We start from the raw sequence: 25,416 nt of genomic DNA, 5'->3' as shown, positions 1-25,416 counted from the left end.
CATTTTCAGACGACATACTAAACTGTGATGTTTTTGTCCATTTTTGGACGACATACTCAACTAAGATGTTTTTGTCCATTTTTGGACGACATACTGAATTATGACGCTTTTTGACCATTTTCAGACGAAATAGTAAACTATTACGTTTTTTGTCCATTTTCCGACGACATACTAAACTATGACGTTTTTGTCAATTTTCGGACGACATACTAAACTATGACTTTTTTGTCCATTTTTGGACGACATACTCAACTAAGATGTTTTTGTCCATTTTTGGACGACATACTAAATTATGACGCTTTTTGACCATTTTCAGACGAAATACTAAACTATGACGTTTTTTGTCCATTTTCAGACGACTGACTTAACTGTGATGTTTTTGTCCATTTTTGGACGACATACTAAACGATGACGCTTTTTGTCCATGTTCAGACGACATACTAAACTATGACGCTTTTTGTCCATTTTCGGACGACATACTATGACGGTTTTTGTCCATTTTCGGACGACATACTAAACGATGACGCTTTTTGTCCATGTTCAGACGACATACTAAACTATGACGTTTTTGTCCATTTTTGGACGACATACTAAATGATGACGCTTTTTGACCATTTTCAGACGAAATACTAAACTATGATGTTTTTGTCCATTTTCAGTCAACATACTAAACTCAGACGTTTTTTGGTCAATTTTCGGGTGACATCCTGAACTATGACGTTTTTGTCCATTTTTGGACGACATACTAAATGATGACGCTTTTTGACCATTTTCAGACGAAATACTAAACTATGATGTTTTTGTCCATTTTCAGTCAACATACTAAACTCAGACGTTTTTTGGTCAATTTTCGGGTGACATCCTGAACTATGACGTTTTTGTCCATTTTTGGAAGACATACTAAACTATGGTGGTTTTTTCCATTTTTGGATGATACACTAAACTATGACACTTTTTGACCATTTTCAGACGACATACTAAACTATGACGCTTTTTGTCCATTTTCAGTCAACAGACTAAACTAACATTTTTTTGTCGACACAGTGAATTGTGACATTCTTGTCCATATACTAAACTGTTATGTTTTACGGCTTTATCCAACGGTGGCAGTGAAGGTAGACGGGAATCAGGTGAGTCGAACAGTTGGGGGAAGACATACTATACAGGGATGTGAGCAGGATTCGAACCCAGGCCGCTGCGTTGGAGACCAGCTTCTGTTTATGGGCTGGCTGCTTAACCTGTTGAGCTATACCGGCGCCAGCTCTGTCATATTTTTCATGGCCTACTTTACATTATTTCATCATATGGCATGTTTATATGACATGTTGAAAAAATGGCTTTTTTTCAGCAGACTAAACTATGACATTTTTTGTCAATTTTTGGACGACATCCTGAACTATGGCGTTTTTTGTCCATTTTCAGTCAACATACTAAACTCAGACGTTTTTTGGTCAATTTTCAGATGACATCCTGAACTATGACGTTTTTGTCCATTTTTGGAAGACATACTAAACTATGACGTTTTTGTCCATTTTCAGACGACATACTAAACTATGACGCTTTTTGTCCATTTTCGGACGACATACTAAACTTTGACGTTTTTTGTCCATTTTCAGTCAACAGACTAAACTAACATTTTTTTGTCGACACAGTGAATTGTGACATTCTTGTCCATATACTAAACTGTTATGTTTTACGGCTTTATCCAACGGTGGCAGTGAAGGTAGACGGGAATCAGGTGAGTCGAACAGTTGGGGGAAGACATACTATACAGGGATGTGAGCAGGATTCGAACCCAGGCCGCTGCGTTGGAGACCAGCTTCTGTTTATGGGCTGGCTGCTTAACCTGTTGAGCTATACCGGCGCCAGCTCTGTCATATTTTTCATGGCCTACTTTACATTATTTCATCATATGGCATGTTTATATGACATGTTGAAAAAATGGCTTTTTTTCAACAGACTAAACTATGACATTTTTTGTCAATTTTCGGACAGCATACTAAACTATGCGTTTTTGTCCATTTTCAGTCAGCATACTAAACTATAACGGTTTTTGTCCATTTTCGCACAACATACTAAACTATGACGTTTTTGTCCATATACCAAACTATTAAGTTTTTTCCATTCACGGTTTTATTCAACGGTGGCAGTGAAGGTACACAGGAATCAGGTGAGTAGAACAGTGGGGGGAAGACATGCAAGACATCAACCCACCTGACACTCAGCCTGTGAATACGCTGCTGCATTAACTCCCCATGGGTTTCAAAACAATGATCTGCTGTACATCCCCCCCCAAAAAAAAACTTGACAAAAAGTATTTTAAATCATATCGAGAACTTTATTCGTGTGTAACATGTTGACAATAGTTTCAGTTGATTTCAAAAACTGAAGAAAAAAAAAGAATACTGAAAACATTTTGTACATTTACAAGTTTTCCGGTTCTCAACAGAATACGATCTGATTACATCGCATCATTCTAACTTTTTCACTAACTCCAGGCTGCATCGGGCAATTCCAACCCCAGAAATAAGATTATCGAAAACTAAAAACAGAACATAACAACGTAAACTCATTCCATCTTCTCTTCATCTGGCTGCTCCGGATCATGGGAGTAGCAGCATTTGTCTCCATGTGTACATGTTCCCTGGAAAAGACAGACACAACAATAACATAAGTGACAAAGCTCAGACTGGCTGGTGGACCGATATTATTTTGCAACGTCTAAAACAGCCGAAGGAACATTTTGACTGCAGCTGGTGAAAGCATTCTCTGGACACAGACTAGGAGCGCGTGGCAGCCTGCCAAAGCAGCCGGTGGAGAAAAGTAATTCACCAGCATGTGTCTGATGTCTCATTTCCTAGCCAGGACATGAGGAATTTACACGTGTAATCAGCATTTAGGTAAATTTAATTCTCTGAGACTGATGTGAGCCAACACTATCATAAACAACCTGATGTGCTAAATGATCCTCACCTGCAGAAATTTAATCAGCCGTATTAAACTGCAGGAACAGAAGCCAGGTTTCTACTCATGCACTGTGTTTTACTGGTAACATGTCAACAGAATTCAAAATGTTAAATATGCAGGAAATTAGATATTTTCCACAAAATCTCGGCGTTTTATCCCAATCTCTCTGTCATAGAAAACACGAAAAGCAGTCTGAGAGCGCAGTCCTCCGCCATGGGTGCTCATTCCTTGACATGGCATTGTCACAAACGCAGCATTTGTTTCTTAGTTACTGATCATCAGAAATCACAGCAACAAAATGTGGTCATTTAATATAGATGCACCCACAAACAAAATAGCGTTGCGCTGAACACGGATACCGAATCGTGTGCCCTAAATATGTAGCAGGCGGCAGGAATTGATGGGACTCAGAAACACCCCCACAATTTAACTGTTCCTTGTATCATTTCCAACGAATAAGTCCGCAGCAGTTGATTTGTAGTCAGATCGCAATCATGGGATCGTCAGCAGGCAGCCGATGTAGCGTACAGTTACAGTGACGCCGTGTCGCTATCTCACCCTTAGCAAATCAATGATCCAGACTATAAGCCGCATCAATGCCAAAATCTAATCACTTGGTCCTTGTGTCATTTCTGACCTTCCCTGAAAATTTCATCCAAATCCGTTTGTACGCTTTTGAGTAATGTTGCCCACAGATGAAAGAACAGACAGACAGACAAACGTACGCTGATCATTACACAGCTCTGCCACATTCTTTGGGGAAGTAAAAAGAAACTACGTGGTTCGGAATTTAAAGTTAGCATATATCTGACCGAACATAACTAAGAACAACAAAATGTAGACATAAGTCCAGCTTTTAGCACTGTATTGGTCTCCACCAACGCATTAACAGAATGCTCCACTAATACATAAATAAATATATATATATATGTGCCAGCTGCTCTCGGCACTGGGTCTGTAAACTAAGACTCAATCAAGAACTCTTGGGAATCATCTGCATTAACAGACAAATTACAAATAAAGTCAGATCTGCGCGTTTCTGTAGTCCGGTGATTTAGAGTAAACCTATGTGTGGAAACAGACACACAAAGACCAGAATAAAAGACACGAGAATGAGGAGCAGGTAATACAAATAAGATGCTTTGTCTTTAAAATGTCGGATTTGCATGGGGGATAGGATGTCACTCTTGCTCTGTTTATAAATGCAGGAAGGGCAAATAAGTTTCATGGGTGACTGCTGAAACATAGAACAGACGAGCTTAGACTACAACAACACAGAGGCTGTCTGACTTCAATCTCTACTGAAGACGACATTACTCTAGTACATCTTTACTTGGCAGATAGTTGTTTGCTTCTATATTAATGCCATATTTATACTCAATGTCTAGCATCTTGCACCTTCAGGCTACAATCGTCATTCCGATAGTAAAGTACGGGGGAGGCAGCAACAGGATTTGAGGTCGCCTTGCAGAACCCTGGCCTAGACAGCTCACCAGCATCAGGGGGAAAATGAATGTCCAGGTTATCGGACAGGATCATGTCAGGGGGTTGAGTAATCCAGCAGGACAATGACTCTTAACATCAGAGTAAATCCACTACAGTGGCTTTTGGAGGGATTCCAATCAGTAGAGATGACCTCAAGAGAGAAATCCTGTAAACGTGGCTGCACTGAAGGATTTCTGTGAAGAAGAATGGTCCAGAATCCCTCCTAAATGCTGTGCAGGTCTGAGCCATAGCTACAGGAAATGCTGAAGGTTTCAGTTGCCAAAGGAGATCCAACCGGTTATCACTTCCAGGGGTTCACTTACGTCTTCCATGTGCATTTCCAGATCTTGCGCTAACAACATGAGAACAGCTATATGTCAACAGCAAAAAGACTGCAGCCAAAATCTGGTGAGACAGACAGCCCACGCTAACCAAACCGTCTGACAAAATCCACATAAACACAAGTTACTGACAGCTGTGCTAAACAAGTTGCTATATTGGGGCGAGAAATGCACGATCACAGAAGAAGTTCCAGATGCAATCATCGTCTTTTTTCCTACCACACAGTCAGCTACAGTAAATGGCAGACCACTGCATCTCTGTCCAGTCTCCTCCTGCTGTCTGTGATCACTTCCACAGTGTGATTATGCAGAAAAATTCACTATATAGTTGCTCTCATGCACATATTTTTCTGCTTATTGTGTCAGATGACTAAACACGTAGGAAACAGTGACTCATTCGCAGCCTAAAAATCAGACACATTATGGTGCTGCAGTAACGTTATTTCATAATTAGAATGATGACTAAATAAACAGAAATCCAGATTAATGACCAAAGCCTGCTGTGAATTCAGCTCCACTGACATTTGTCTTCTTTGCACACAACCCTGGACTCAGATCTGAGCAGATTATGTCATCATTTTGGAAACGCTTAGCTCAGCCTCTACAACAACGTGCCTTGACTGTAACATCCACACACCCCGAGAATGTCCGGAAAAGCTCAAATATGGTTGAAGAAAAGCACTGCCTTAGCCAGGACCATAGACTGTATATAAAGACGGACGTAGCATCTGGTTCCCAGAATTGAAGCCCACCCGGAAGTATCAAAAACTTGCAATATCACGCCGTCCGCTAGGGTTGGCTCCAAAAAGCTTTTTCTCCATAGACCCCAATTCATTTTTGGAAAAAATAAAATTTGATGGACTGATGTTCTACAGCTCAGGATTTTTTCCTGTTAGTTTTCATGGTTAAAATGAGAGATCAGGTGGCCGATCTCAAAATAAATCAATACTGAATTTTAAATAAATCGTTAAAGTAGGCGGAGCCAGGGGGCGTGGCTGTACTTGATAGACAGTCTTGTCTGGAATGATTGACAGATCCTTTAGGGCGAGGCTTTCAGCAGTCTGGCTTCAGTCTGGTCCACCCATAGACTGGTCCTGCTCCTAGTTGCTCTCTGGTCCAGCCTGTTTGATGACGCTTTTTACATCAATGGCTCCAAAAAATCCAAAATGGCGACCAGGAAGTAGCAAAATCCGGGCTTCATTTTCTCGGCGGTTAGTTCACGCCTGGCCAGGACTGAGGACTGAAACTGAAGGAACGTTAACCTACTTGTTTTTTAATGCCATTTTGGGGAATTCTATTCTTTTATTTTGTCCCCGTTTCTTTTTTATTTTGCAAAGAGCTAAGCTATATATGAAAATAATTAGAAAAATAATACTGATTGTTATAATTTCACTTTATATTAATGCTATAATTTCATGTCGACGTGCTCGCAGTGATGACTTGTGTCATTTTAGGTGCTGTGAACTTGGTTCTGGGTGTGGTTTGTGTTTTCATCTTTGAACTTTCGCCCTTTCACGATGTGCTTTCAGCTCATGAAAGTTATCTTTGGAACATTGTGATCGTCTAAACTGGCAGTCAGCAGTTCAATTCTTGCAGGAAGTACAATTTGTCATGCCCAAACTAGCATCCCGAGTGTCACACTTAACCACAGACTTCGTGTGGAAATGAACAAATCTTTCGAGATGTCACCCAGCGTCCATCTTTTATACAGCCTATGGTAAACCGTGCAGTTTCCCTCCTCTCATTGCAAGAAATCGATTTTTTTTTAAAAGTTTCATCACTGGTACAGAAAAAAAATGCCGATTCATCCTACAACCAATTCCTGAGAATGACTCTTGATGCACCAGGTAAGCAGATGTTATTTCCCCTAAGGATGGCGGTGAGAACTACTGAATAATTCATGACTCATTAATGAACTTGTGCCATTAGGGTCTGTGTGAGGATGTCTTTAGGCAGCGGGGCAGTTTCATCCGCCAACACAAAAGCAATCACGTCAGGCAAATTATTCATGGGCCTTCCACGGATGTTCTAGGAAAAGAAATGAGTCAGGTGGGTGTTTTTCAGCGGGGAAAAATGGCTTTCTCAGAAAGAAAAAAGCCAGGTTGTTTTTTATTAAACAAGAAAAGAAAGCTTTTGTAGAGAGGCCCAACAATTAGCAGAGTTCCACCTACAGAAACGCATCGTCTACACCATCAGAGTAATTAGCTGTTTGTTTTAACGTGCCGTGAGATGTCGCTTTTAAAAGATGTTTCAAGGTTTTTGCACTTCTGTGTAGCAATGCGAAGTTGATTTACTGACCTGTTTGAACTTCTTGCACGGAAAACTCTTGAGCTGCGAGGAGTCTGTGAGCTGGTTCTTTCTCTTGTTCTGACACTTCTTCCTCTTGTCCTGCAGGTCAGCGGAGATGCCACCACTGGAGGAGAGAGCAAACACGTAGCAACAGATTGAGGATTAAGAAGCACAGGTGAGAGATTGGTGGAGTAAGGAGCGACGCAAGCAATGGAAGATTTGGTCTCCACAATGAAAATCACAAGAAGCTTGATTCCTTTAAATTCCTTCGTACCCTTATATTAGATTATTTTTTCTACATTTACATAATTTGACAACGGTGAAATACATTTCTTGTCTCTTTAGCTTCTCTAAACTGTAATGTTTTTGGTTCAGAATGTTTTTTAACTCGTCATGCAAATGTTTATCCTGTAACTGTTATTCATGTTCAAACAAAGCTTGCAGATGAGCTGAAGCTTTGTTGTCATTACTAGGGCTGGCCCGAATAGTGGTTTCTGGTCTCCGGATATTCAGGCCCTATTAAAGACGAATATCCGAATATTCATTCTGCCCCGTAAAGTCCGACGACGGGGGTGGGGGGCGGGTGGCGGAGACAGCCCGAATATTCAGATCCATTCGTCTGGTCTCCCAGATGCAGATTTTGTCCATAAATATTCGGATACCAAAATTAATATCCGGATACCGCCGTAGCGAACGAATATTCGGATATTCGGGTCCAGCCCCAGTTATTTCCTACCAGCTTTCGGAGGGGTCAGACACTTGTCGGCTACTACAGCTGTCAGCTCTGGTCCCATTTCAACACATTAAAAACCGTCTTAACTACGAGTTAACGCTTAACCGTGTGTTCTGTGGAGGTTCTATTACTTACCCAACTTTGGCACGAGCTTTGGGTCCCCAGAAGGCCTGAGGATTCTCCTGGAACCGGGTCAGATGACGTTTACGGGACTGAGGGTTGGCGTCTTCCCTCACAGTGAAACAGGCCTCCAGGCTACATAAACACAAAGACACACACGATCCAGATGACCGTACAGTGAATGAGAGTCTGGCACAAATAAAGCTGTTGACAAAGAAAATCCTGCTGCCGGCTGGATCAGTATTACAAACTTGCAGGTAAGAAAAAACGGCAGAGTCAATCGTCTCCCGAAAGGTTCTCTGTGCAACCTTTTCAGAACCACCGGAAGTCACAAAAGCTTCAGCAAGAAAAATAAAACAAACATGGGCGACACCTTCCTCCTTTGTTCACCTTTACTTACGACCAAAAAGGTTGAAAATGTTCTAGCAACAATCATTAGCCTGTGCTAGCTTTGTGAAATACACGGTGTCTATAAAATCTCTTTACAACTTTAAGAATTTATTACAAATGCAGTTGATATCTTCACTAGATTTGTTTTATTGCAATCAGTGTTTATTAAAGTTTGTAATTACATTGGAATTATGTGTTTCATGCATCCTGTTGGTGAACGAGGTACTGTTCTATGAAACCCTAAAGAGAAGCCACACTGTGTATAATGGTTTACTGAGACAAAATCAGACCTAAGTATGGAAGAGATCCACCATCACGTCCTTCAATTCATGCACGGCACAAGAAATTTATGGAGACAGTGACAGGGTTGGATAAAGGGAGGAGTGGGCGACTAAGAAAATCTGAGGAAAACATCGATGGTGTCAGACAAGCCTTTGCTCGAACAACGATACGGGACATTGCTGACTCGAAGCAAAAGATTTCTGATGCTGTTGCCACCATTGATGAGGCTCTGCTGCAGCGAACGCGGCAAGAAATCGAGTCCCGTCTTGATGTGCTTCGTGCAAATATTGGTGCCCATGGAGAGGTGTATTAAATGAGGTAGAAAAAACTTTGACAACCACTGAAAACAATAAAACAAATCTTGCTTGTGTTGTACGTCGGTTTGGACAAAAGCGTCTGCTAAATGAAATTGTAGAATTGTAGAATTGGTTAAGATATCTCTAGGGCTGGCCCAAATAGTGATTTCTGGCCTCCAGATATTCTGGCCCTATTAAAGACGAATATCCGAATACGCTTACGGAGACGGCCCGAATATTCGGATCCATTTGTCTGGTCTCCCGGGTCCAAATTTTGTCTTCGTTTTGTCTTCAGTTAAACTGAAGAATTCCCAAACAGCGGACGTCTTTGGCATCTTGTTTTGCGTTTATGCATCGAAGTGAAGCGTGATGTCAGAGTCGGCAGCAACCCGGACATTCTGGTGGTGGAAACAAACACGAATGGAGGAGCCAATATGAGCCGAACAAGACAGGATGAGCCGAAGTGGACCGAAGGCGAAGGGAAGAGACGAGCTCCGAATATTTTCATCTGGGGGGAGGAAGGGGGTGATCACAAAGACATATGTGTATACGCTTATGTGATCACAGGATGGGATGAGCCGATATGAGCCGACGTGAGCCGAAGCCGGAGGGAAGACAGTAACACCGCGTATTATTCGGATACCAAAATTAATATCTAGATACCGCCGCAGCAAACGAATATTCAGATATTCGGGTCCAGCCCTAGATATCTCATCAACTGCCTTTGTAATAAAGTCTTAAAAGTGTAAAGAGACTTTATGGACACCCTGTACATTGAACTGCTGCAATGAGATGATGTCAACTACGTTACAGCTGCCTGTCGGATCGGACGAGAACTGAGGACAGATCGAAGTCTCAAAACTCTCATGCTGAGCTGAAGCAAAACAGGTGCATGTAAATAACATGAATAAAATACTTTGTTTTTAAAGTCTTTGTTGTCTTGGTGAAGCTAGGCTTCATGCTGGGCTGCCTTTTTGTTGTCCCAACATGGTGCTGAAGGTCTTGGTCTGTTTCTAAGGACAGGGAGGGCCAATAGTTTCAAAGGGGGGGACTCACATGCACCAACACAAACATATGACCGAACCAAAACCATAGAAAAGAAAAACACACCCAGAAGGAGTGTCTCCAAGGATGACACTAATACACCAAGTCTTTATATTGTTGTTTGCTGCTGTAATAATGCTGTTTTTATGTTAAAAATGTTGCATTTTGCACCGTTAAGCATGAATAAGCTGACAACGTAGATCATCTTAATGGTCATTAATCAACCAGCTCCACTTGTCTCACCTGGGTTTGGTGGAGAGGATCTTGAAAGCAGGGCTAGTCGGTGAGAGTTTCTCCCTCTTCACAGGATTGGCCTGCTCCTACAGCAGAGGACCAATCAGACGTACATGTGTGAGCGTAAATGATGCCTTGCATGATTGTGGAAAGCAGTTTGTTTCAACACTTTTCAGACAAACTGAATTATTAACAGCAGCATGCTCATGAATGTTAAAAATAATTCTAAATGTTTTCATTGTAACGTTTACCCAGCATCGTACGATGTCCCAAATGGTTGCAGGAGGAGCGTCCGTCTTGATGGCGTTCTTACAGGCGTGAGAGAGGGAAACCCTGTGACCAGCATGGAGGAGAGCCGATCTGCAGGCAAAATAAAAGAGGGAAGATGAGCTGATTCAGTTTGTGACAAATGTAGAGCAAATTCACAGTATATGCAAGTATTAAAAAAGACTGTGTTATAATTATAACATGGGCTACAGTACTGATACTGATTTTTGTTTTCTGACACTTCTTCAAAAAGCTATTTGAGGGCTAAGAAGTGAAGTTAATTAGGAGCTGAGTAAAGTTTTGGTTAAACAAAGGGTAAGGGTTGGGGTTAGCCATTTACATGCACTGGTTAATTAGGATTAGGGGTTCGGGGATGCATACTGTCAATGAGAGCCCTGATAAAGGTAGAAGTACAGATAAGTGTGTTTGTACTTCTTGTGCATGCTGTCAGGACATAAATCTTTTTACTCCAGGGGTGTCAAACATGCAGCCCGTGGGCCAAAACCGGTCCTCCAGAGGGTCCAATCTGGCCCTCAAAGTGGAAAAATTCCAGAGAAGACGTTAACTGCAGATTGTAAATTAGTAAAACTCTCTGCATTGGCTACCAGTTCATGTTAGAGCAGACTTTAAGGTGCTGCTACCAACCTATAAAATTGTTAATGGCATTGCCCCGTCTTATTTATCCAGCCTGCTGAATCTGTATGTCCCCGCTCGGGCTCTCCGTTCTCAGGGGACTGGACTTCTGAATATCCCTAAGGTCTGTAAGAAGACGGTGGGGGAACGGGCTTTTTTACATTGTGGAACAGTCTACCTGCTGAAATCAGGCAGGCATCGTCCATTAATGTATTTAAAACTAAGCTGAAGACCCACCTCTTTTCTTTTATATAGGAATCCTAAATTGTTTGTTTAACTAATGTCTTTTTTTGTTCTGTTTTTATTGTTTTTATTTCTGTGTACAGCACTTTGACGGAATGTGCTTTATAAATAAAGTTATTATTAAAATTATAAATTTAAAATTATTTCTAGACCATGACAAGTTGTTTTGATCATAAAGTAAAATACTAGATTGTTCATTGCTCTTTTGTCGTTTTCTGTCGCATTTTTGTAATATTTTGTCTTGTTTTTGTTGTTTTCTGACTTTTTTTCTGACTTTCGTCATTTTGATCATAAAGTAAAACACTGTATCGTTCAGTTCCAGATAGCTGTGACTAAATGTTGTGTTCCTTTGTAGACACTCTGATCTGGAAGTTGTAATGTGGACATGATAAACCGAGGCATGTTTTTAAAATTAAACCTATTTTTCTTAACAAATTTCAGGTTGTTCGTGATGTTTTGTAAAAAGACAATTCCTTAAATGTGAACATTTCCAGAATGTACTTTTTTGCACTAAAACTAAGGAAACATTTTGGAGTTGTGGTTATTTTTAGGCTATCATGCTGTGATTTTACTGGTCCGGTCCACTTCAGATAAAATTTTGCTGAAAGTAGAACCTGGACTAAAGTGAGTTTGACACCCCTGGTTTACACAGTCTTAATGCAGACAAAAAGCAAACCTCCATAATGTAAATCTGTACATTTCAGTAAGAAGACTATGCTTAGAGTCTGGTATATTTTGCGATTCGGGTTAGGCAAGTAGTTATGGCTAAATTAAGTCTCCAGGAAATTAATATAAGCTGATGTATTGTCCTCTAAAGTGATGGAAGCTCTGTGTGTGTGTGTGTGTGTGTGTACCTAAACTGGAGCAGGGGTGGAGTATTACAGTGTACTGTGCTGCTCAGACTGTCCACAGTGTAATAAAGAGGCGCATCTTCCAGCTCCTGTAACAAACAACACATCAAAAGTAATAATTCATCAGTCGAGGAGGAAACAGCAGCTGAACATGCCAGTTATTATCACAGTGTTTTTAAAACCAGATATATCTCACACAATGTAAAGGCACCTGATGAGCCTAACCGCACCCCCGCCACAATACCCAAAGTCTGTAAGATGAGAGCATTTATAAAAGGTAAACGAATACCTCCGTCACCATGCTGAGCACGCCCTCGATACGTTTGGACGTCCCAAATCTGGAAGGGTTCCCTGACACGCCAGACAAAACCTTCTGGACAAACTCCAAGTCGTGAATGGGTTCCGCCCAGATAGGACCACCCAGCTACACAGAGGACACACAGGCTTCAGCGCTTACAGTAAAAACCACCGGCGAGAAGACCACCGTTCACACATTCCACATCAGGCAACAGCAAGAATCTTAAGTGAGGATTCCTACTGAGAAAAAACAGAAAATCCTGACAATAAAGTTGGATACACTAAAGAAATCTTTAAAAAATACAATCAATAAAGTAAGTCGGCTCATTTTGCATGCAAGTCTATGGATACATACACCCACTGTCAAAACTTTTTTATTCGTTTTTAACAATATTTTAAAAAATATCTCTTGCCAAATTTGAGGATTTTTTTTTTAAAATAAAACTTTTAAGGGAAACTTTTAAGGAATTTTCTTCCTGAAGGTTCTGCAAATTTTTCTAAATTTGGGGAATTTTTTTACTGAATATTTGCATTTTTTTCAGACAAGGAAACAATATTTTTCAGTGCCGTAAATGAGGACACCTAAGCTTTACAATCCTGGTAAAATGTCGCTTCAAATAAACGTCTTAGTTTTAGGACGCTTTCTCATTCATTTGAATGAGAAAGCGTTCTAAAACTTTTGACAGGCGGTGTAAACTGCAAACAGTGTGGAGATGTGTGTGTCACCTGATGTCTCTGTCCACAGTGCTCACACTCCGGTCCAACTGGAGGTCCGGTGGCAGCAGAATACTTCATGCTGAAATCAGACAAATTTTCTGATTGCAGCTTCTTCATTTTGCATATTTTCTACTTTGTGTCCTCCTTTAACAGTTAATATATCTGGGTTGCTGACAAAACAAGACCTTTTTCCAGACCAAAAACTAATCCACTGATTAAGAAAATAATCTACAAATAATCGTTAGCTGCAGCCTTAACGCACAGCGAGGGAAAAGCGTGAAAGATAAGAAGAAATAACTCCGCAAAAACACCTGGAGCTGTCAAAACACCATTAAGAAATTCTTTTAAATTTAACAGCGAGACATTCGCTGATAAAACTTTAATTTCATTTGGCCAAATGATTGAATCTACAGCTCCTCACTTGGTGGCAATACGCCTTTCTATTCTGTACTCCACTGCAGGCCGCCTTTACGATTTAAGCGATTAAAAAAAGCAGCAGTTCAACAGAAAACCTGTTCTTTCTGTCTGCTTCGAAAACCTGCTATTGTCCCCCAGTAACGTCTCAGACCGTGTCATACAGAGCGTGAAGACTTAATTCAAGGAGAGTCTGCTGCAAGACAGTTTGCTAATAAGTGCGCCTTCATTTAACCATCACATACAAAACACCACAAGACCCAGCAGTTCAATCCGGGCTGTCTTACTGTTTTCCATTGGTTGTCCTCCTGCCCATTCTCTGCAAGTGGAAAGAGCCACAGCCGACACAGTTGTACACCAGGGCCTGTTTGCTGCAACGTAAGACGAGGAAAACGATAGATTCCAAAGAGCAATAACACGACATTTACACACATCCCTCTATAAAAAATGCCCCTCTCAAAACAAGGATAAAAAACTTGTTTCAAGGACCTTTTACCTTAAAGTAAGTGAAAAAATCTGCCAATAGAACAAGAGAAAAATGGCTTGGTGAGATTTCTTTAGAATGCTGAGATCTTAAAATTAGCTGGGAAAACTTATTTGAAGCGACATTTTACCAGGATTGTAAAGCTTAGGTGTCCTCATTTACAGCACTGAAAAATATTGTTTCCTTGTCTGAAAAAAATGCAAAAATTCAGTAAAAAAATTCCCCAAATTTAGAAAAATTTGCAGAACCTTCAGGAAGAAAATTCCTTAAAAGTTTCCCTTAAAAGTTTTATTTTAAAATTTTGGCAAGAGATATTTTTTGAAATATTGTTAAAAAATGAATAAAAATCTTCCTAAAAAAGCCTAAAAATATCTAAAGTGATTCCACACATATGAGTAAAATTTCTCATATTTTCTTTAAGAACATTCACAAAAAAATCAACCAAAATCCAGCGAAATTCGCTGGATTTTGGTTGATTTTTTTGTGAATGTTCTTAAAGAAACATTTTTTTTAACATTTGTTTTTTCCACCAAAAAATGTTCAAAAATTTACCAAAAAAAAATGTTGAAAATGTGGAAGTTTTCACTGTGAAATTATTACTTTTTTTCCGACATTTTCAAACTTTAAAATGGGTCAATTTGACCCGCAGGACGACAGGAGGGTTAAACAAGATAATTTCAAAACTGTTTGACTTAACGAGATATTTAAGATGCATCGCCTTAAAACAAGTCCCTCCGTCTTGATGAAATGTCACTTAAGTGAATTTATCTTAAATCAAATGGGATGAGGCAATTGGACTAAAAAATAAGACAAACAGACTTGGTAAGATTTGGAGTTTTTGCGGTGTATTCTGTATTTTTTTTCTTTATCTCACCAAGTTCTGCAGCTGACATTAAGAACTTGTTGCTGCAGTGACCCAGTTTCAGGATCATTCATCTTTGATCATACAGTACAGCAGCCTCTGTTAAAAGACGGTGTGTGTGTGTGTGTGTGTTTGAGCACCTGGCTGAGTTTTTGACTTTAGCTTGTCCTGTGAAGACGCGTACAAAGACCCGAATGTAAAAGTCAACGCTGACGGACAGCAGGGGCTGAATGTATCGCTGGTACACGCCTGCCCGCTGGTCCACGCTGTGCAGGATGATACGAAGAGCCTGCAAAGGAAGGAAAGCACACACATTACTCATCATGATGTGAAAATCTGTGAAAAAGAAAGCCTGATCCTTTAGTAGAACTGAGAGATTATGAATTAAGAGTATGTGAAAATTCAAATACATTGAAGGAAAGGTTCATTTGACTTTCATGAATGTCGCCATTATTTTCACTTTCTGCCGCTATTCACAGTCAGCACCTGTATAGCTGCAGCTGTTTTATGTATTCAGATTCTGCATTTGCCTCTCTTCATCCCAGTTTTCATTCTTTGAGTCTGCCACTCTCAAACAGGAAACATTTAATCCAGCGTCGCATTACTCTGTCCCACTTCTGTGCTCAAAATTATTTTCCCCAGCACAAATTCGGGTCATGATAATTCTTCAGATGATCAAAAAAATAATAGATGAAGGGTTTGTTTGGTTGCATTGTGTACAACAGCAACAGTTGCTTTATTGCTGTTTTCCTGACAAAGCAGAAGCGTCACACGTGCTGCATGAGCATTAAACCGTCCTTCCTGTTACTGTACTACCAGGAAAATGATGTCACCAATTCAACAAGGGCTGAAATCTTTACATTTACTACTTTAATAGTGACAGAAGCATCAAAATGTCTGGCGTTTGAAAGGTTTTTCTGCTCGATCAAATTGTAGCCTCGGGCCAGAATCCGTTACGACTTCAAACTCACTCACATGCTGCATGCATTCACACATTAAGGGTTACGGGGGAGCTTCACCCGGCTAAAAATGACCAATGTTGAAAGTTTCATATTGCACACACTTTTTAAGATAAGGTATGCAACCTGTACATTTTTAGAGACCTCCAAACATCAACTTTACTGTGAAATCATTTTTTTTCATTTTGAACAACTGGATTGAAATTAAATACTGTTGAATTATGGAACCCGAAATTACATCTTGTATTTGCCCCAAGCAAAATCTCATGCAATATTTACCATAAAATGATACCAATGCACCACGTAGTACTTTAAGTATGGACCTGTGCACCTGTTGGGCATTTTGTCATATTTCACTGTGGTTACCATGGTAATGAAACGAAACAATTGCTACAAAGATTTTCATATATAACTCAGCATAGAATGAAGTTATCAAAAAAAGGCTAATAGGTGCATTCTACATAGCCTGTACTAGCAGCATGCCAAAAATGGGAAGTTTTGGTCAAAAGCGTAAGAAGATAAATTAAGGGGCAGTTTATGTGTGTCCGAAAATCAAGTTTTGAGAAATCGACACTTAAAGTTTATGATTAATGACTCATTATATAAGAAATTAAATTTAAAAAATCATCAGGAGAAAGAATACATGTTTAGGTATATGATAGTCATCTTTTTACAATTTGACTTTTTCACCCAAATCCATCACATTTGAAGGTAAAGCTCCCCCTTAAGACATTACGGGTGTGAAAGTGCTGACTTGTCTCTACATGTACTGCATGTGCATTTTCACGTCTTGAATAGCGTGTGATCTCACCATCTCATGACAGTATTTGGCTTTGATGGAAACCGAGCCGTATTTGCTGTAGCAGGTCTCTCCACTGTTTCCTGCCATCACCGCCATGTCCGTACACGTTATACACAGCAGCCCTAAACGAGACAGAAAGGGCGAGACAGTCAGCGGAGAATCACAGGAAATACCAAAGACTTCCTTTCACACCTCAGTCAGGCAGTAAAGTAACTGTGTTTAACCCTCTAGTTGCACATAATAGGCGACCTTTGTCAAATTAATCTGTTTCACTTGGTTTCAAAGTGGGCTTTCAAGAATAAAGAGCACTCTTTGTTTTTGTCCCACATCGAGAAAATTCATTTTGAAACATAATAGGATAAAAAATAAATGAGAATTATTTCACAAACGATATCTGACCTACTTATGATCCAACTGTCAAGTTGATTTTATGCCAATTTTTGACAAATAAAACGCAACCGAATGCATTTCCTTAAAGGGGAACTTCGTTTTTTTTCAACCTGGGGTCTGTTTTCATGTCATTTCATACATGTGAGTGATGGAGAAATGAATTTTCAACAAAGCTCCAGTATTTAGCCAGGCAGGCAGCTTAGCAGCTCAGCTAGCAGCTCAGCTAGCAGCTCAGCTAGCTAAATGTATGGGGCAAGAGGGCCCCCCGCGTCAAAGTCCGCCCTAACGTGATTTTTTTTAACCGGTGTTTTGGCGCAAGCTATAGCGCGATTTCGGAACGAGATTTGCTTTCTAGCGTCCTGAGATTTGGATACAAAGCACAACAAAGAGGGTTGGCCAGGTAATGTGGAGGTTTTCGTTCACTTCTCATCTCTAGTATGTTGTGGGACACTCATTGAGACTATCTGAGCCGGTCATTGTGGGGAAAAAAGCACAAAAAGGGAAAATTTCGCTGGATTTTGGTTGTTTTATTTTTAATGTTCTTAAAATATATTAGAAGTTTTACTGTTTTATATATATAGAATCATTTTAGATATTTTTAGGATTTTTTTTTTGAAGATTTTTACTCATTTTTTTAAAATATTTACAAGAATTTTCTTGCCAAATTTGGGTGATTTTTTAAAATAAAACTTTTAAGGAATTACTGGAATTTTGTTCCTGAAGGTTTTGCAAATGTTCATAAATCTGGAGATTTTTTTTTTGCTGATATTTTGGGATTTTTTCAGACAAGGAAACAATATTTTTTGGTGCCTGTAAAAGAAGAAAGCAGGAGGGTTAATACATCTCAAATTAGGAGGTTACATGAAAGCGAAAATCAATTTTTGAGTGAAAAACTGCTTTTTCTTGATCATGTCTGGCTTATTTTAAGACACCTAAGCTTGACAATCCTGGTAAAATAGAGCTTAAAATAAGTTTTCCCAGCTAATTTTGAGATCTCAAGATTCTAAATATAATAGCTTATTTCAAAAAATCTTACCAAGCATTTTTCACTTGTTCCATTGGCAGAATTTTTCACTTATTTCAAAGTAAAAGTTCCTTGAAATATATTTTTTTCCTTGTTTTGAGAGGGGCATTTTTTCCAGTCAGACCAGGGTCATAATCCTCTCGTGAATCGTGTTCCTTCCTTCACCCACTGCAGCTGGACTAAAGCTCACCTCATCCTGTTCGGACTACGCTTAAATATTGTGACGCTGACGAACCGCTATTTTGACTCGCAGCTTTTCAAACTCAAAGCGTGATGCAGAAGAGCCGGCGGGATGACTGACAGACGGAACGACAGACCTCCTTCACTGACAGCCTGTACAGCAGCATCCAGGAAAGAGGCGGGGCTACCGTAGGGGTCCAGATCAATGACGTCATAGCGGTCCTTCTTCCCTCGCATTTCATACATCAGCATGCTGGAAATAAAGAAAGGAAGACAAATCTTTATTATGTTTGGCAAATACATTTCTCTGATTGCTGTGGAAGACAAATACAGGCCAGATTGGTTGGGAGAAGAAAGAGGAGAAATGGCTGACGGGGAAAGACAAAGAGGTGCATGAAGACAATAAAGTGAAAGAGAAAAGAGGTGAGAAACACAGCTGAAACAAAAGGGGCAAAGGAGTAATAAAGATGGAAAAGCAAGGACGAAAAAGATCAGAGGAGAAGCAGAGGGATGGACAGAAGAAGAAGACAAAGGTGGAAATTGGAGAGGAATGAAATCTACAGAAGCATCAGATAAATACAGGAGGAGGAACGCTGGACAGCAAATCAGTGAAGCTGATAAATAACAGTGGCGGAGGCAGATCTTATCTGAACACGCTGACTAATCGTACCTGGCGTCCCTGCAGCTGGCCTGCAGGACGTGGCTCACTCCGTTGTACTGAGCATTTCTGCCGATCAGGGCTGCCGCCTTCGTGGAGAAGTCGTTGGCAGTGACGCTCTGCAGACCCGGGACCTCCAGAGCAAAACGTACCGAGCGCAGACCAGACGCTGCCAGGCCCTCCAGGACTCGAAGCCCACGCTGCGAGAGACACCAAACTTAAAGCTGAATGGAACGATGCTTTTGTGCTTCTGGGAGCAGCAGAAAACACAACCTCTGCACATATTACAGAGTTGTTATGGTCTAAACAAGCACCAAACATGTTTCACTTGGAGCAGTGTCGCATTTACTTTCCTTTAAGCCGCATTTTGAGCTCTACTAACTCTTGATAAAACATCTGGCCCTTTAGTCACAACACACTGAACTGCTCTCACCGATTAATCACTACCTGCCGTTCTGCTGTTTGTTGCTGAACAGGTAGTGGATTCATGGGAACTTCTTCTTTGTTTTTGCTTCAGCTGGTTGCTGCATGTGAAAACAAGCCGAAAAGCATGTCGAGACTCAAAAAACCGTACATTTGTGAGGAGTAAAACCCACACAAACAGCTGAAAGATGCTAAAACGCTGCTTAGAGCTGAAGGCAAAGTCATGCGGTGGTTTCTTTCACATACATGACATCACTTATCCCATGATGTCAATGAAAACGCTGATTATCCTTCAGACATCGGCCCCTTTATGTGGAATTTTTCATCATTATTTGGCATAGCGAAATGGAACATTTATAACAGAAAAAGTGTAAAGCCAAAATACATCTGTGAGATTTAATCTGACAGGTAACATGTTCCAGTTTACCAAAGTTTGCTTGTTTAGCATGTGGCTAAAACACAACCTGAACTGCATCAGCTCAAGTATTGCCCAAAAAAAGTTGTTTTGTTGTTCTTGTCTATGAGAAATCATATTTAAGTAACAGTAAAGACGACATACTTCACGTCCCCACTAGGGCTGGCTCGAATAGCGGTTTCTGGTCTCCGGATATTTGGGCCCTTTTAAAGACGAATATCTGAATATTCGTTCCGCCCCGTAATGTCCGGCAGGAGGTTAGGCGGCCCGAATATTCGGATCCGGTCGTCTGGTCTCCCGGGTCCAAACGATGCCTTTGTTTTGTCTTCAGTTAAACTGAAGAATTCCCAAACAGCGGAGGTCTTCAGCATCTTGTCTTGTGTTTATGCAACGAAGTGAAGCGTGACGTCAGAGTCGGCAGCAACCCGGACATTCAGGTGGAGGTAAGAAACACGAATGGAGGAGCCGAGATGAACCGAACACGACGGGATGAGCCGAAGTGGACCGAAGGCGAAGGGAAGAGACGAGCTCCGAATATTTTCAACTGGGGGGAGGAGGGGTGATCACAAAGACATATGTGTATATGTTTATGTGATCACAGGACGGGATGAGCCGATATGAACTGATGTGGGTCGAAGGCGGAGGGAAGACGGTAACGCCACATATTCGTTCCGCCCGGTAACCGGAGGGCGAATATTCGGATACCAAAATTAATATCCGGATTCCGCCGTAGCAAACGAATATTCGGACATTCGGGTCCAGCCCTAGTCCCCACCTTTACGCTTCAGTGCGTCGTAGCTCCTACTAATTTGCATAGGAATTTCAAGAATGTCCGACGGCTGCAAACGCGATTATACAAACACTATACGCCGATGGAAAGCTTAGATTCTCATGAATCCGCCGGTATAAACCACTTTCAGATGTGATTACTACAGCGGGTGAGAAAAACACATTTGTCCGACAAAAACAAATATCCATCCATCCGTTCTCTGTACACGGCTTCAACGCACACAGCGCGACTCACATTTCCGGGTTCATTATTACACACAGATGAAAATATTCCATAAAAAACGGCCATAATCCAACCTTTTACATCCAGATGACACAAGCCAGTAAACTATTTTATCCAAAACATGTCCTGAAGTTGGTATAAAATCCACGAATAGGTCGTTTTCAAGGAAATGCACCTCGCGATGCCCGTCCAATATTCCCCGTATTTTTCGTAATTTTTTTTATTTAAAAATAGAATATTAGCGATTTTTTGTACTGAAAACGGCTGGAATTGACTGAAGCTTAAAGGGTTAAAATGACTACAAAGCTGCAGTGGACAGAAAATAATACATTTTTATGAGTAAAAACTCATTTGTCAGCTCAAATCCCAGCTGCTGTATTAGAAAATGTAACAGAGAAGTTTTTTACTTTTGTACTTCTTCAGCTGTACATATTCCCACGACAACACATTATTTTTTCTATAGGTGATCACTGTCAGAATCGTTTCTCTTTTATGAGAAACAATCAACAAGTCAAACTAGAAATTACAAATGTGAGAGCTCTATTCCCCAAATCAGCAGCGATGCCAGCACGCTAACCAACTAAGGGAAGTCTGATTTTATGTGCTTACTGGACACTAATGGCATTATTTCAACGTAATGAAATCCTTCAAAGTTTTCTAAAATGAACCAATTACCTCTCTCTACAGCTTGAGGCAACCAGACTGTGAAATTACCTTGTACAACATTAACATAAGTCATTTGATGGAAGCCCTTATCCAAACAGCCTTACACCGGAACCAGTGTGTACATTTTTAGCCCCAGTGGAAATCAAACCACGACCTCTTCGAGCTACACACTCAGAGTCTGAGAGCATTTGGATTCATCCAAGAAATAAACATTTCACATTCGATAATTTTCCTTTTCAGCCACTGTTTATCAGGATCCCCAGCAGCAAAAGTCTTCAGTAGAACGGCCCCTTCTGGGTGTCACGTTATTAGCAAAAACAGGAAAAAACTCATGTTGCACTGGTAAAAATTCTATTTTGTGGTTTACTTAGTGCATCAGCTAAGTTTTGTGATAGCGATGCATGCTGCACTGCTCCACAATATTTAGGGGAAAATATAGATTTTTAGTATAGAACTAAACAAATTTGTGACCAAATTTCATCCAAATGCACAGCTTCTTTATATATGTGTAAAATTGCAAAAAATAATAAAAAAAAATCAATGTTTAAAAAAAAATTTAAAATTAAAAAAAAAAAAATATATATATATATATATATATATATATATATATAATGTTTATAACCTGGCTGCATTCGTTTGTAAAGCCTGGAAGAGGCGGCAGACTTCTTTATTTAAATAATGAAATTCTAAAATGTGCTTATTGTTCCTACTGCTGGCAATTGACTTAGTGTTTATTTTGGTGTCTGATAAGCCCATGTTGGGCTGGGCACACTGAATGCATGTAAGACACAATAATAAAAAAAATTCATTCATTCATTCATTGCATACATCGACTTTAAAATACTTCATTTCGATTAATAAATTCATTCATTCTTTTTGGCAGCAGCAGCATGTGCCACTTAATTAAACTATAAAACATGTCTCATACCTCACACTTCTCCCCCACTGTCGCAGTTACAGCTGGCTCCTCCGATCCGTTTTTCTCCTCCGTCTGTACGTCGGCCTCATTCGTCTCCTCTGACAGAGAGACCACCACTTTCTCTTTTTCCCCAGGCACGACCACCTTCACTCCACGCTGAGCCAGCACATCTCTGGCAAACTCTGTGATCACGGCACATCTGCAAACAAGAACCGCGTGTATTTTTTTGTGCTGCCGGTAAACACGATAACGGTGTGAAATCAGAGCTTAATAATGTCGTATGATTTTTTGATGATTCAGTGATTCTTTCTACTCGGAGATGACAAGAGGTTATTTTCTCAATGATTTGTTCTGAAGTATCTTGTATATGAAGGGTTTTTTTTAAAAGCAGATTAGAGCACTGCAACTGAGTAATGGAGTGTCTGTAGCTGCTATCATGCAATTCAAATGAGAGAGGCCCAGAGCCAGCACAGCAAAACATGAAAAATATGACAAGAGGCTGAGTGAAAATGTCTTGCTAACAGGATTTTTTTCTTTTTACCTCCACTGAGGCAATCAGGTTTTTCTTCCTATGTAATAATTTGCAGTCAGTGGAAAATCTCAAAAACTTCTGAGCAAACTTTAATGGTGAATTTAATAAAGCTTGATGTGAGGTTTTATGAGGGACAAACAAAGAACTGATTGGTTTTCGGTCCAGATGGCTCCACCATGTGGCCGCTGGATAAATATTGTACTGTGAGGCGCAGAAGGAAAAAGGTTTTTTTTTTTTTTTTTGAAGGATCTGCTGGCAAATTCTGTGGCATGCAAGGCTTAGGTGGTGCAGCAAACATGATGAAATAAAGAGGCTTCAACTCTGGTCATGAGTCTATGCACAGTTCATCTTTTTGCAGAGGCCCAACAGGATCTGGATGGTAATGCAGGTCTGAACGCAGTTTAAACACTTTACTAGATATGTTCTTTGACTAAGCGAGTCTGTTTAACGACTAGAGATGATGTCACACAGTCCTTCTTTAGAAAGTTATAGTTCAGTCCAGAAGTGACAAAATACATCATAGTTCACGTTTGTTGGCTTATGTTAACACACAATCTGTCTGTGAAAATGACACCTCTACTGCTGCTGTTACACAACATTTAGCATTTCATACTATCCTGTGACTGTCACTTATGATCACAATTTAGCTGAAGTTACTTGTAGACACTGATAATTTTACACTCTCTTGTTTAACAAGTATAGGTGAAGGTCATACTCACGTTAAATCTCTGTTAAACTCCTGTACTGGGTTGTAAAACACCTCATTGGCACTGGGAAACAAGATGGTTGCCTTCCCCTCCTTGACCACCGTCTCTCCGGGCAACAGTCCTACAGGAGGCGTCTTCTCCTGACCACCTGTCGTGTCGGTGGCAGCCGGGTTCGTGCTTTCTGCTGAAAATTCAGCGGGCGTGGGCGAAGAGTTGGTGGTGGGAGCTCCAGGGTCCATTGATCTCAGTCCCCTGCTGGCAGCAGCAAAACTGCCGACACTCCACCGAAGCGTCCGCCTCACAGAGCGAGGACAGGAAGGATGCAGGTGATGGGAGATGATGAGGGGGAACAGACGCACCAGCATAAAGGTGCACCGTCTGCAAAGAGATACATTTAATACTATATAATACATTTAATAACAACATTTCTGCAAGTGTATAGATCAAATACACCCTGACGTCTTTGATCAGGAGTCCTTAACTTAGATTTTGTACAGAATTGCCACTAAGACCTGTACTAAGCAGGACAAACTAAATCTTAAGAAAACACTTGGTGTGGCTTTGAGGTGGACAAACTATCTCTCATGACCTCAAACAATGACAACCAAAATTTGGAACAATACTGACAAAACACTGGCCCTGCCAATCATCAGCTGGGAAATTAATTTGTGCCCAATATAAGGCTGTATTTTATGTAGTATAGTCTACAGATCATATCTAGAGGATCATGTTGATGAAGAAGCTGGAAAGGTCCGTTACAATAATTACTTTTCTTATTGGTTAACCTACCGATTCATTTATTTATTTTACAGGTAAGCTCACAGAACTGTTTATTATTATTATTACCATTATGTCTTTTTCGATGCCGATACCAATTATTAGTAATCGGGAATAATAATAACTGATATTTGGAGCTGACACAAATTTGTGGTTTTTAATAAACATAATTTTAGTTGAATTTTTTTTATTAAAAACCTGTCACCGCAAACTTATTTGAATTTTTTTTGTTTATTTGTGAAGTGTAAACTGGCACATTCATGTCTGTGTCCCACATGTCAGCTGTAATATACCACCTATGGCAATATAGATTCTAAACACTGTCGACATAATGTCAGATCTGTTCATCAGACCCATGAAAAGTTCACAGGTCTCAAAGTGAGTTCCATAAGTGTTTGATTAGTCTGACAAAACCTCAGAGATTTTATATGAGAGAAGCTGCAAATCCTGCTATATGCAAAGCTCGACACAGACGAGGTTTGGTGTTTTAGCTAAATAAACTGCGTACACACTTAATGGTCTACCAGAGCTGCTGCTAAACATTGCTCAAACAATTCACTGATCCATTAAGGGACACTTTGAGCACCTCAGTCAACCAGATTAGGTCAAAGTTCTCCAGGTTACCTGAACTGTTACCTTCAGTGCCTTTAACTTGGTGTAAATAACAACAATGACTTAACATTTAACTGACACAATGGACTAAAAGTGGCTGTTAAAAGCAACTTTTGGCTGAACTCAAGCAGCTACACACACCTCAGCAACATAATTAGCATATTTGCTAGCTAAGGTAAACACGTACCGGTAAACACTTTTACCTGGGACACCTTCTCTCTACGCGGACGCTGCTTTTCTGTTCTCTCTGGGTTTTTTTGGTAAAGAAATGAAGGCGTCTCTGTTCTGTATATTATTTACAGCTACATACGTATGCTCGGTTTGCTGCTTGCTCTCACGTTAGCACATGGAGGCGGCCATGTTTGGAGCGACTCTACGGAAGCCTGCGCGG

At 40.3% G+C, this 25,416-nt stretch overlaps 1 protein-coding gene across 2 annotated transcripts; it reads right to left on the bottom strand.

Moving 5' to 3' along the window:
- Positions 1-2,315: 2,315 nt before the first annotated feature.
- trmt1 (tRNA methyltransferase 1) lies at positions 2,316-25,416 on the bottom strand. 2 transcript variants are annotated; one of them, XM_051945091.1, is made up of 16 exons: positions 25,213-25,416; positions 23,649-24,014; positions 22,407-22,596; positions 18,975-19,162; positions 18,442-18,557; positions 16,720-16,832; positions 15,090-15,238; positions 13,891-13,974; positions 13,199-13,268; positions 12,465-12,599; positions 12,179-12,264; positions 10,433-10,541; positions 10,191-10,267; positions 7,951-8,070; positions 7,092-7,206; positions 2,316-2,644 (listed from the first exon to the last, which is right to left on the bottom strand). In XM_051945091.1, the coding sequence occupies exons 2-16, from the start codon at positions 23,999-24,001 to the stop codon at positions 2,570-2,572; spliced, it is 1,980 nt and encodes a 659-aa protein (XP_051801051.1). In that variant the 5' UTR covers positions 24,002-24,014; positions 25,213-25,416; the 3' UTR covers positions 2,316-2,569. The 2 variants fall into 2 exon arrangements, with proteins under 2 accessions (XP_051801051.1, XP_051801052.1); XM_051945092.1 differs by having other exon boundaries at positions 25,229-25,416.

This window comes from Acanthochromis polyacanthus, chromosome 3 (assembly GCF_021347895.1).
Source record: "Acanthochromis polyacanthus isolate Apoly-LR-REF ecotype Palm Island chromosome 3, KAUST_Apoly_ChrSc, whole genome shotgun sequence".
NCBI classification, from domain to species: Eukaryota; Metazoa; Chordata; class Actinopteri; family Pomacentridae; genus Acanthochromis; species Acanthochromis polyacanthus.
Note: the sequence above shows the minus strand (reverse complement) of the source record. Positions and strands in the feature narration are given on the sequence as shown.